This window comes from Pleuronectes platessa, chromosome 12 (genome assembly GCF_947347685.1).
Source record: "Pleuronectes platessa chromosome 12, fPlePla1.1, whole genome shotgun sequence".
NCBI classification, from domain to species: Eukaryota; Metazoa; Chordata; class Actinopteri; order Pleuronectiformes; family Pleuronectidae; genus Pleuronectes; species Pleuronectes platessa.
The window spans coordinates 2109578-2122812 of NC_070637.1; the positions used below are offsets into that span (position 1 = coordinate 2109578).

Genomic DNA, 13235 nt, shown 5'->3' on the forward strand with positions numbered 1-13235 from the left:
CCAAGGTTAAGGTCACTATGAATTTGATTGAGGGATTTTCAGTCCTTGATCAGATTTCACTTGGACTCAAAGATATAGACTTTTCAGATTTCGATGGGCACTTGGCGCTTGGCAGAATCATACAACTGCAGTGCTGTATTTCTTGTTGTGTCAATTACTGTGTGTTCACCGTCTAGCCTACTGTATAGCTCCATCATTAAATGGGTTGTGAATAGAATGGAAAGCCTTTATTGTTCCAATCCAGTTTGTCTATAGGTAAAGTTCACACAAAGAAAAAGACTCAAGATATAACGCATTACATACAAATTCCATACCATGCCAGCAGACATAAAAAAGAACAAGAACCAGTACCATAAAGCCCCAAGTGGACATGTCTCTTGTTTAACCAGAATGCACCTCATAAGTATAATGTCAGTTTAACATGTTGGTCTCAGCCTGGTGCGCCATACAAAGGTCGCACTGACAATGGCTCCGCATGCACTATGCAGTTTTATGTTTATTACAGTTTGTCTTGTTTTTCTACTGCCGATCTGTTTACAAATACGCCGTCGGAGGAGAAAGAAGGGAGGGAAGCGCGCCGGTATCCTGTGCAGATCTCGGACGAGATGCTGCAATCCCCCGCTGCAGAGCATTCTACTCACGAATGTTCAATCCCTGGACAAGAAAATGGACGAGCTACACGCACGGATTAATTTCCAGCGGGACATCGCAAACTGCTCTGTCCTGGCGTTCACGGAGACCTGGCTGGATCCTATGGTGCCTGTCTCCGCTGTCACTCCGGCCGGCTTTTCCATCTACCGGCAGGACAGAACCTCCGAGTCGGGTAAGAGCAGAGGTGGAGGGGTGTGCTTGATGGTTAACTCTCGCTGGGGCTCGGATGTTGCTGCACTTTCAGCACGCTGCTCACCAGACCTGGAGCTGCTATCGATAAAAGTGCGCCCTTTTTACCTTCCCCGTGAATTCAGCTCCGTTATCATCACAGCTGTGTACAATCCGCCGCAGGCAGACAAAATGTGCACGTTAGACGTTCTGTACGGAGTTATTAATGGACTTGAGGATGCACACCCTGCAGTCTCTATTGTTGTTGGTGACTTCAATAGGGCTTATATGAGGAAAGTTCTGCCTAAATATCATCAGCATATTAACTTTCCCACCCGGGGTGACCAGACTCTTGACCAATATTACTCGCAAATACGGAACAGTTACAAACCCCTCCCCCGCCCCGCTTTTGGGAAGTCGGATCTCGCTTCCATTATGCTCATCCCAGACCAACAGACAACGCCTAAAACAGGAAAAACCGGTTTTTCGGGCAGTTCAACGCTGGAGTACTGAATCCATTAGCACTCTCCAGGACTGCTTTGAAACAACAGATTGGCAGATGTTCTGTGTTGCAGCTGATGGGGACATTAACGAATACACAGACACTGTCTCTTCATATCTCTCCAAATACATCAATGAAGTCGTCCCTAGGGTCAGTGTCAGGACTTTCCCAAACCAAAAGCTCTGGGTAAATGGTAATGTCCGTGCTAGGCTCAGAGCACGGTCCTCTGCCTATAACTCTGGTGACCCGAAGGCTTTGAGGAAGTCCAGATGTGACCTGCAGAGGGCCATCAGAGATGGAAAAAGAGACTACAGGGACAAGCTGGAATCCAACTACCTCAGCTCTGACCCCCGACCTTTTTGGGATGGCCTGCGACACATCACTGGCTATAAAAGGAGAAATAGCAGTGATGATCAGCATGCCGCCTCCCTACCTGATGACCTCAACACCTTCTACAGGTGGTTTGAGGCAACCAAGCAGAGGCTTGGAAACATGGTGCCAAGAGAACAACCTGTGTCTTAACGTCTGCAAGACCAAGGAGATTATCGTGGACTCCAGGAAGCTGCAGAGGGGGGGTCACGGTCCGATACACATTGATGGAGCTGTAGTGGAGAGAGTCTCCGAGTTCAAGTTCCTCGGTGTGTTCATCACGGATGACCTGACCTGGTCCAAACAAGCGGACTCTGTGGTAAAAACTGCACAAAAGCGCATATACTTCCTGAGGAGACTCAAGAAGTTTGGCATGGCTGCAAGAACCTTAACAAACTTTTACAGGTACACCATCGAGAGCATCCTCTCAGGCTGCACTAATGCCTGGTACGGTAGCTGCTGATCGCAAGGCCCTGCAGAGGGTGGTTAAGACAGTGGAGCGCATCATCAGCTGCCATCTCCCTGAGAAAAGCACGGAAGATCATCAAGGACCACAGCCACCCAGCCTGTGGTATTCTCACACTGCTGCCGTCTGGCAGACGTTTCCACTACCAGACTCAAAAACCGCTTCTTCCTCCAGGCCGTAAAGCATCTGAACAATTAACACTGACCCTCTGAACAGTCACCATGTACATTCTGCTTCGCCACGCATACAAATACACTTACTTCACATATATTCATATTATTTAATTTAATATTCCCATTCCTTCACCCTGCAAACTGCTGCTTCATTTGACTATTTTATATGTTATACATATATTCATATTGTTTAATTTGATATTCCCCACTCCTTCACCCTGTAAACTGCTGCTTCATTTGACTATGTTATATATATATATTCATATTATTTAATTTAATATTCCCCACTCCTTAACCCTGTAAACTGCTGCTTCATTTGACTATGTTATATGTTATATGTTGTATGTTATATAGTATGTTATTTTTCTATTTTGTAAAGTCGTCTACTGCATAGATGTTGCCTGCCATGTCACAAGAATTTCACTGCTCCGATGACGCTGTCATTGGTGCATGTGACAATAAACTTTGATTAGATTTGATTTGATTCATATCATAGAAGTTACAAAAGCGGTTTGAGTAGGTCAGACATACAGCAACTCTATAATGATTCAACATGAAGACTTGCATCTAAACATAATGCTGAAGGAGTAACACAAATGATGTGCATGTTTTGTTCTGCCTCACTGTAAAATGTTTTTTAGTATTTTTCCTTACTCTTGCTGAGGGTTAAGGACAGAGGATGTCACACCATGTTAAAGCCCTATGAGACGAATTGTGATTTGTGAATACAATTTGATTGATTGATAATACAGTAGTGAAAGAGACTTTGTGTACCTTCAGACACTGATATAAACGACAGTGTCAGACATGATGATGATGACTGAGATAGTAGGACAGGCTGCCAGCTTGTGGAATAGTTGTGTTTTATGTTTGCTAAATAAGATTCAAGGCCAACTTGACCAAGACTGCTCAAGCTCTTGAAGGCTCAGTCATTGTTAATATAAGCTCACAGTGCAGAGGTGTCTGCTCTGTGTCTGCTAACAGGCTTTCATTAACAATTTATAGGGTAATAGAAGATCAAGACTCTTTCTGCTTATTTTGGAAACTCCATGGTTTGTGTAAAATAGACCACAGAATTCTAAACATCATATCTAATAAAATACATTTTGGGGGTAAGAGGAATAAACATGGTGAGGGATCCCTCACATGTGGCTCTCTCTGAGGTTACTACGTTTTTTCACCCCCTGTAAATAGGGTTACTTTTGGGTAGTTTTTCCTCACTCTTGTTGAGAGTTAAGGACAAAGGATGTCGCACCTTGTCAAACCCTATGGGACTAATTGATAATTTATTATAACAACTAGTCAGAGCTTAAACCTGATGGTACTCAACTGTTCCTGGTTACCCTCTCCTCTATCTCTCCTTAGAGTCTGTGTGAATGGTCCTCTTCTTTGATCATTTTGTTTTCCAGTTCCCCACTGCTGCAACCAATGCGAGGAGGAGCAGGGGCTGTGGACCGTCATTATGGGCTCTGGCTGTCTTTAACAGTCAATCAATCAATCAAATTTTATTTGTAGAGCCCATATTCACAAATCACAATTCGTCTCATAGGGCTTCAACATGGTGTGACATCCTCTGTCCTTAACCCTCAGCAAGAGTAAGGAAAAACTACTAAAAACCCTTTTAACAGGGTAAAAATACGTAGAAACCTCAGAGAGAGCCACATGTGAGGGATCCCTCTCCCAGGACGGACAGAAGTGCAATAGATGTCAAGTGTAGGAAAAAATCATCAAGATTAAAGTTTTTAGAAGCATTGATGAGGGTAAACATTTTGAAGGATAACTTCAATACTATATGTCAAGCAGTCCTGCTGCAATCATGGTCAGCAGCCAGCAAGATCATGATCTGCCATCCAGATCGGATCCACTATAGTCCACAGTCATTGTCCACTGCCGCTTATTAGGATCCATCTTCAGCCGCCGACCTCGGTCGTGGTCCACCACAATTATATGATGCCAACGCGACACAGGATCCGCCATTACCACTACGATCAGCCCGCAAGATATACAATCCGCCATACTGGATCCACCATTGCGACCTCTGATGCGCGATCCACAATCGTAATCCATGGTGCGGCCACAGCGGGCCCGGATTTGCGGCGATAAAGCAAAGGGACTCGGGGGAAGGGGTCAAGTGAGTAACATGTACTGATGAGATATGACTTACTTCAATGTAATAGGGATGAAAAAGTGGAGGGAGAAGCTGTCATGTGTCATAAATTCCCTTTGCGTCTTAGCGTCATCAGGGGTTTTTGCCCTGTAATCATTGATACAATGATATAGGCCGAACTTGGGAGGACACTGAGGCTCAAGGTAAATCTGACTGGCTACTGGTTTGTATGGTAGTACGATGAAAACCATGTAGCTCACTCAGTAGATCAGACATCAATACCTCTATGCCTTTTTAAACTAAACGCTTCCTATTTTAGAACATAGGAAAAGTAACGTTCTGCCGCACTAATTAGATCTAACTATAAGCTTTATCAAAAAGGAAGGTTTTGAGCCTACTCTTAAACACACAGATGGTGTCGGCCTCCCGAACTGAAAGTGGTAGATTATTTCACAGGAGAGGGGCTTGATGGCTAAAACTTCTGGCTCCTACTCTACTTTTAGATACTTAAGGGACGACAAGTAAGCCTGATTTTTGGGAGCGGAGGGATCTAGTGGGTTGATAGGGTACTAACAGCTCTTTAAGGTAAAATGGCGCCATATTATTCAGGGCCTTGAAGGTGAGGAGGTGAATTTTTAATTCTATTCTAGATTTAACCGGAAGCCAGTGTAGCAATGCTAATATCGGAGAAATGTGCTCTCTTTTCTTGGTTCTCATCAGGACACGTGCTGCGGCATTTTGGACAAGCTGTAGAGTCTTAAACGACTTACTGCTGGAGCCTGATAGTAATTATAATAGTCCAGTCTCGATGTAACAAAGACGTGGACTAGTTTTTCTGCATCTTTTTGCAAAAGTGGAAAAAGGCTGTCCTAGAAATTTGTTTTAGGTGTAAATTAAAGGACAAATCAGGATCAAAGATCACTCCCAAGTTCCTGACTGTTTCATTGGAAGCAAGGCCAATGTCGTCTAGCGCAGCTATATCATTAGATAATGTATCTCTAAGGTGTTTAGGGCCAAGTATTATAACTTCTGTTTTATCTGAGTTTAATAAGAGAAAATTGCGGGTCATCCAGGTTTTTCTGTCCTTGAAACATGCTCGAAGTTTAGTTAATTGATTACTTTGCTCAGGTTTTAATGACAAGTATAACTGGGTGTCAACCGCATAGCAGTGGAAATTTACCGAGTGTGTCCTGATTAGATAGATAGATAGATAGATTACTTTATTCATCCCCGAAGGGAAATTAAGTCGTCATAGCAGCCGGTACATTTGAATACAATAAAATACAATACAATAGAATAAAATAAAAAATATTGAGGTAGAAAGAATAAAAAACAGAAACACAAGATAAATAGGTAGATAAGGTGCAGTGGCAGATGATGGTAATAGTACTGATGATATGATGGTAATGTTATTGTTAGACAGTATATAAAAAATAGTACAGTATATATAGTATATAATATAATGTATATATATACAATATAATATATAATATATAATATATAATTTATATATATAATATATGTTTCCTAGTTGAAGCATATATAATGAGAATAAAATTGGGCCGAGCACGGAGCCCTGTGGAACACCATGGTTAACGTTGGTGCGCACAGATGACTCATCATTAATTTGCACGAATTGGGAGTGATCAGAAAAATACGATTTAAACCAGTTTAGGGCGGTTCCATTAATGTTAATTAACTGTTTAAGTCTTTGTAATAAAATGTGATGGTCAATTTTGTCGAATGCTGCACTGAGATCTAACAGAACGAGGACAGACACAAGTCCCTGATCTGAAGCTATTAGAAGGTCATTGGTGACTTTTGCTAAGGCTGTCTCTGTGCTGTGATTGGCTCTGAACCCAGACTGAAAGTCTTCATATATATTATTTTCCTGGAGAAACTCACACAGCTGATTGACTACAATTTTTTCTAAGATTTTAGACATGAAGGGGAGATTAGATATTGGCCTGTAATTGGCTAAAACCTCTGGGTCTAGGGTGGGTTTTTTGAGAAGGGGTTTGATTACAGCTATTTTAAAAGACTGTGGTACATAACCTAATGATAATGACAGATTGATTGTATTAAGTAACGAACTATCAATTAGGGGCAGAATTTCTTTAAGTAATTTTGTAGGAATGGGATCTAAGATACAGGTTGTGGGTTTAGAACCTGAGATTATTTTGGTAAACTGATCACGGGTGATCAGAGAGAAACTGTCTAAATAATGTGTAGGATTCTCAGTCGTTTCTGAGATTTCTGTTGTTGGTAGGGTATTAGTGCCAATTGAGGGCAGGGGATGGTTGATTTTATTTCTAATAGTTAGAATTTTATCATTGAAAAGGGTCATAAAGATATTGCTATTTAGGGATCGAGGAATACTGGGTTCGGTGGAGGTGTTACTCTCTGCCAGCCTGGCTACAGTGCTGAAGAGAAACCTGGGGTTGTTTTTGTTTTCTTCTATTAGTTTTGAATAGTAGGCAGCTCTTGCTTTGTGGAGAGCCTTTTTATATTCTTTAACACTATTCTTCCAGTCTATGAGACAGTCTATGAGACAGTCCTGTCCTGTAATGCACAGAATCCTCATACACAGAACTAGTTATTGTTCTAAAACTCTGACATGCATTTACAGTATATAGTGAGTGCTCTGCTTTTTTCATATCTATTCTGAATTTATCGTTCAGGTTGTTGGTCTCTGAAGGTTAAAAAAAAGAATATCTGAAGGGTCAACATAATATCTGTTACTGTGGTTTGGCATTTAGTCCTTGATAATGAGTGAACAAGTATACTATGGAAGCACAGAAGAACACATGTAGGGCAGCATCATGGCTTCACAGCAGGAAGGTTCTGAGTTCTTAATGTGTGTCCATATGTTCTGCTTTTGTTTGTGTGGTAGACTCTCACAGTCTAAAGACATTCAGCTCTGGTAAATTCGAGACTCTAAGCATCCCATGGTTGTGAATGTGAGTATGAATACTTTATCTCTGTGTTGTTCCTGTTACTCATCCGAGCTCCAGCTGTGAGCCTGCAGAGGATAACAGGATATACAGTAGCTAATAGACGGTGAATGCTTTGCCAATCTCATGTTGTCTGCAGCAGCCTAAATCATGTGTGCTTTAGGGACACTAGACTGAAGGGAAATGCTTCTCTCTTTGTCACACCTACAGGGGAAACAGAATCCCATTTTTTTTTTTTTGCATCAGTGTGCCTGAGATGAACGTGATGAACTGAATGTGATGAACTGAACGTAATCATGTTTCCCATGAGAAGTTAGGAGATCTCTATTTTTAAATTGACTTCGAAGTGAAGGCTGGTGAAATGTTCAGTCATTAAGAAAAGGAAGATTAAGATACATTTATCTGTCACAAACACATGCACAAACACATGCACAGACATGCTTTTAACCCGTCTGGTGCAGGACACACAGAGCTCTGCCTCCTATACTAAATGTCTACTGACTTACAAGATTTCAATCAGGAGAGACTTCGATTCAACAAAGATCGGAATAAGGGAATTCTATACACTGGTAGTGGTTCAATAAATCAATCAATGAAATTGTATTTGCATAGCCCATATTAACAAGTCACAATTTGTCTCATAGGGCTTAACAAGGTATGACCTTCCTCTCACCTTAACAGCATATTGTATATCAAGCAAAATTGTTAAAAATAATAGTCTACATCGATCATGGTCCACCACCACCATCCACAATCAGCTGCCAACACGATACAGGATCCGTCAATACGATCATGATCAGCTGAGGTTGAGGATCCAGATGAGGTGATGATGATTCTGTTGAATACTGGAGGAGCTTGGGATGGAGGTGGGTTATGTGCGTCACTTAATGACGGCTGATTGCGGAAGAGAGATTAAAAGTTTGTCAGCAGCCACATGATTGGTTGGAAGACAATGGCAGAATCTGATTGGCCATTTAGAAACGTCCACAATCATCTGATCAATAAGCATAGAATGACTGAGAGATTTGAGATTGATTGAATGGGGGCAAAGTCTTCCTGAGTGAACTTCAATGAGCTTCATAAGGGAAAAGGTGACGTCAAAAAGTTCTACTTGGTGGTTTTTCTACAGATTTTGGTCACACTGCTGCTGCCCTCTTCTTTTTCAAAGGAAAAGAGACATAATGAGCAATATGCGAAGGTAGAGATACATATACAATAAAAATGGACCACACACCAATACTATAAGCCAATACTACATGTTGCTTAACACTGAGTCTCACACATACACACACACACACACACACCCATACACACATATACACACACACACACCCACACACACACGCACACACCCACACGCACACACACACACACACACACACACACACACACACACACACACATAAAAGAATGGTTGTAACTTGGTGTTAGGGTGTTTTCCACCCAGAGGTCCGGGGCTGGAAATACAAACAGTGGCAGGGGAAGCTGCTGTGACTGCACCACTGTGACCAGACATACGCTGTTCTCAGTCAGCATCAACTCAGAAGCCAAGTGGTGCCCACATGTTAATTCTTAGCACCTCTTTCACGTGACATCATCTGAATAATTTTAATAAAGTTAACACAAGATTAATCAGCAAGTCATTTTAAAAGCAAAAATGACATTTACGAAGCTGGTCTAGTTTTATCTTCTGTAGAATTTCTATGCCTCTGCATTGGCGAGAGACATGTTTTCGGGTGGTCCTTCCATCTGTCCGTCCGTTTGTCCCATTCCACTGAACACGATATCTCAAGAATGCCTTGAGGGAATTTTTTCAAATTTCGTACAAATATTCACTTGGACTCAAGGATGACCTGATTAGATTTTGGTTGTCAAGGGTCAAGGGTCAAGGGTAAAGATCACAGTGATCTCACGAAGCACATTTCCTGAAGGTGATGTCTCTGGAACCCCATGAAGAAATCCTTTCACATTTGGCACAGCCATTAACTTGGACTCAACGATTAAATCGTTTGATTTTGTTAGCCAAAGGTGATAGGTCAAGGTCAAGGTGGACTCACAAAATATGTTTGTTTTTATTGAATGTGATGTAAAGGGATAGTGCATCCAAAAATTGAAATTCACTCATTATCTACTCACCATTATGCCAATGGTTGGTGAAGTGTTTGAGTCCACAAAACACTTCTGGAGTCGCAGGGGTAAACTTTGCTAGAGCATATCCAAAACAATTGAAGTCAATGGTGAGTCCTTCTTCAGATGTAATAAAACAACAGAAAAAAACACAACATGCCTCCATACTGCTCGTGTGGTGTCATCCAAGTGTCCGCAAGCCCCGACATTCATATTCAACTCGAAGCAAGGTCATTTACATGACTAAATGTCCGCTGATATCTTCTGACGAGGTACAGTTATGGACCGTCTGAAATGCCAATTACCAGTAACTTAGCCACTTCTGGTAGACCCCCCCCTCGACATAGGGGTGTCTGAACTCACCCAAAAAAAACAAGCACTGAATCTATTGTCTAATTCTGGTACAGTCCCAGTTCTCCTTAGTATTCTTAAGCCAGCTTACTTCAATTTGGTATCTAGGGAAACAGTGTGACTGTACTTGATGTGGTCCCAGTAACATTCAAGTCAAGACAAGATGTTTGTGGTATTAAAGGGTTCCAGGAACTTGCATCTCCAGCTATGATGAGCCTAGAGGAGAAAACATACATCACAGAGAGATAGAGAAGAATTTAAGAAGATCTACAGGTCCTTTAAGTTGTTGAAGGATAAATGATTTACTTTTGATGAAGCCTTGTCAACAGTTTGCTTCCAGTTTTTGTTCTGTGAAACACATACCACTGTGTTTTCTGACTCTTGGTACAATGGTTCAATCAATATGCCACATGTGTTCCTTTGTGTTCCTTTAGGCATTATAGTGTGTTTAAATGAAATTATGTTCTTCTAATTATTTTGTCCTGTACATTAAAATGATGTTTACACATGTTTGATTCACATCCCTTTTCTCCCTTGTCTTTTTGTCTTCCAGGTCACACTGGTCGTTTTATAAGAGCAGTGTTCTGTACCAGTCTACTATTTCTACTGGCTCATATCTGCTTTCAGACAGTCCTGTACACGTACCCTCCACTCAACATTGGCATAGGCGATAACTGTTCACAATGGGACACCATTACCAGACATTTAGGTGTATCCAGGTATGTAACTTGTGTGTGATTAAGTGTAGCTCCACTTATTCATGCAGCTTTCAATGGTGGTAGGAGGAGTGATGGGGGGAAAGTAACATCAAATTAGAGCAGATAAAGACTTATAGACAGAATAAACATAGCAGACACACGTCAGCTGAAGAAAATAAACTAAACAGCAGAATTACTAATGTAATAGAAAATACAGTTCTGATAACAAAAAAATTAGGAAAAGCAGCATTTAGAAACTTATTGCATGGGAAATCTGGGTATTTTATGAAGTAACAAGATTTGAAGTTGCATGTGCTCTAGGTAAAATGTTTGACCGCCTTAACCTTTTCCCACATGGTTCTCTATGTTGTAGGATTCCTTTGGATGACCCTTGGAGTGTGTTACGCCTTCTATGTCCTGATCTGGGCGTTTGTGTGGTTTCCTTGGTGACAGTGATCCTCTGCAGTAAATTGGTCTTAAACAGAGAAATGGTGGCTGCTGCCAATATTACATCGGTGAGTAGTTACTTGAGTGTTTGTAATTATTGTATTATTATTTTTGCAATTATCTGACGCTTTTCTCTAAAGCGACTTACAATAAGTGCATTCAACCATGAGGGTACAAACCCAGAACAATCATGTAAGTACATTAGCTTCAAAAAGCCAAACTAAGTGCTTTAACCGACCGAAGTTAAGTGCAAAATATGTGGAAATAAATATAATTATTTCAATTATTATTTAAAAAAAATATATTAACACCAGAATTGACAATGGTTATTGACATCATCTTCTTAAACAAGGTTTAGACGGAAGGGATGTGTCTTGAGTCTGCGGCGGAAGATGTATAGACTTTCTGCAAACAGTCGTGATTTTGTTGAGTGGCTAGCTCACAGTGAGGGAGCCGCAAGCTGATTGGCTGATGAAGAGCGGAGTGGGGTGTAGGGTTTGACCATGTCCTGGATGTAGACTGGTCCCAATTAGCTCGGATATGCTGCATTCTGGATCAGTGCAGAGATTGGATGGCACTCACAGGTAGACCAGCCAGGAGGGAATTGCAGTAGTCTAGGCGTGAGATGACCAGAGCCTGGACCAGAACCTGGGCTGCCTGCTGTGTGAGAAAGGGACATATTCTCTTGATGTTGTGCAGCATGTATCTACACTATCGGGTTGTAGCAGCAATGTTGGCGGTAAGGGAAAGTTGACTCTCGAGGCTCCTTGCGGTCTGGGTAAGGGCTACAACAGAGTTGTCGATGGTGATAGTAAGGTCAGGGCTCGGTCTTGATATACAGGTAGGCAAAGATTTGTGCTGCTACCTCTGTTTTAGACTTGGGAAAAGAGAGAATTAGTGCAGCCGAAAAGTTTGATGGTTTGACCCCGAATGACCCATTTGTCTTGTGTGTTGCTTCATGTGTTTGGCTTTATGAGGGCCTGACGCTGCACTCAGTGGATTGACTGAGGGAGGCAGAGACGGGGACTAGGAAAGATCGAGATAGATTGCTCTAAATTATTCTAATCTTGCTATGACACACCTGTATGCTGTATGCTGTCTGTCTTCTGTCTTTAATACACTCCTTTTAGGACACAGGGTTCAGACATTGCTCTAATTATTACCATTTGTCCTTCCTGTTATTGTAAGGAATATAATTTATCTTCATTCACCCCCGGCCGTCTTTCAGACTCTGTAGGTTTTTTACCTCTCTGTTTACCTCTCTCTTTCATTGTTTCTGTCTCCAGGGCTACCGACCAAACAAACAGTAGAGAGATGTAGGGCAGGAAAGACGGAGACAGTGGTTTTGAGTGTTTTTTATGTTGATGTGATAAACCCGTGGTCCCTACTGTTTTTGCTTTGTGAAGAGCAGGGTCTCTAATGATTCCAATATCAGTATGTAGTTGATTGGTGTATCCAACACCTCCAGAGCAAGATATCTCAAGAACTACTGGCTACAGGTTTCTATGATATTTCCTGTGGGTATTCATTGGGTTCAATGGTCAGGTCACAAATTACCCTTGACTGTGGTCCATGACAAGTTAATGAGATCAAATTATGATTTTTTTATGATATGTGTTGTCAATGATCCACTGAGGATGAATCTTCATGTTGGCTGACCTCACTGCCTTTCCTCAAGTGACTTCATCAGTCTATATTTTTGCAATCTGAAGTAGATTTTCCTTTATGTTTTTCCTTTGCATCCTTCAGCAGTATTTTTTTGTTGGTAAATGTGGTATGCTTATGTCACACATTTTTGCATCTTCACAACGAGAAACAAGGATGTAAATGCTATAAATTACACATGTCTCGATCAATATTTTGCAGGGGGGTGGCTCCTATGATAAATTAAACTCACAGGAAACTATGATGATTGGCCAAACTTTGCAGGATTCATGGGGCCTGCTGGAACTGACAAGTTACAATTATGATGTTTAAAGCTTCACTAACAGTTTTATATCTTTTAGCCTCCTTAATTAAATCAGCTAAGACTTACTGGCGGGCATAGTGGAGCATTGAGCAGGTAAAAAGCCACATATTTTCCTCACTAGGTGGTGGAGACCAGATATAGAGAAAAAAGTAAAGTGAATACTGGAAAACCATCTGGTCAATACCTATGACTATAAAAGCACCTTACAAAATGCAAGAGGCATAGTATACCTTGGATGGTTTCCAGACTTTCC

General features: G+C 41.4%; 1 protein-coding gene across 5 annotated transcripts in view; it reads left to right on the forward strand.

Moving 5' to 3' along the window:
* piezo1 (piezo-type mechanosensitive ion channel component 1) overlaps positions 1 to 13235 on the forward strand; it is an 89652-nt gene that overhangs the window by 32227 nt on the left and 44190 nt on the right. For 3 of the 5 annotated variants that reach the window (XR_008341491.1, XR_008341492.1, XM_053436165.1), the window contains exons 1-3: positions 529 to 823; positions 10422 to 10587; positions 10940 to 11081. Coding sequence is in view for 3 of the 5 variants with exons in the window: in XM_053436165.1 (XP_053292140.1) it covers positions 667 to 823; positions 10422 to 10587; positions 10940 to 11081 (465 nt within the window). In the remaining 2 variants the exon portion in view is untranslated. Of the gene's footprint in view, positions 1 to 528; positions 824 to 10421; positions 10588 to 10939; positions 11082 to 13235 lie in introns of those variants that run through there. The other 2 variants (XM_053436162.1, XM_053436164.1) reach the window with 2 other exon arrangements.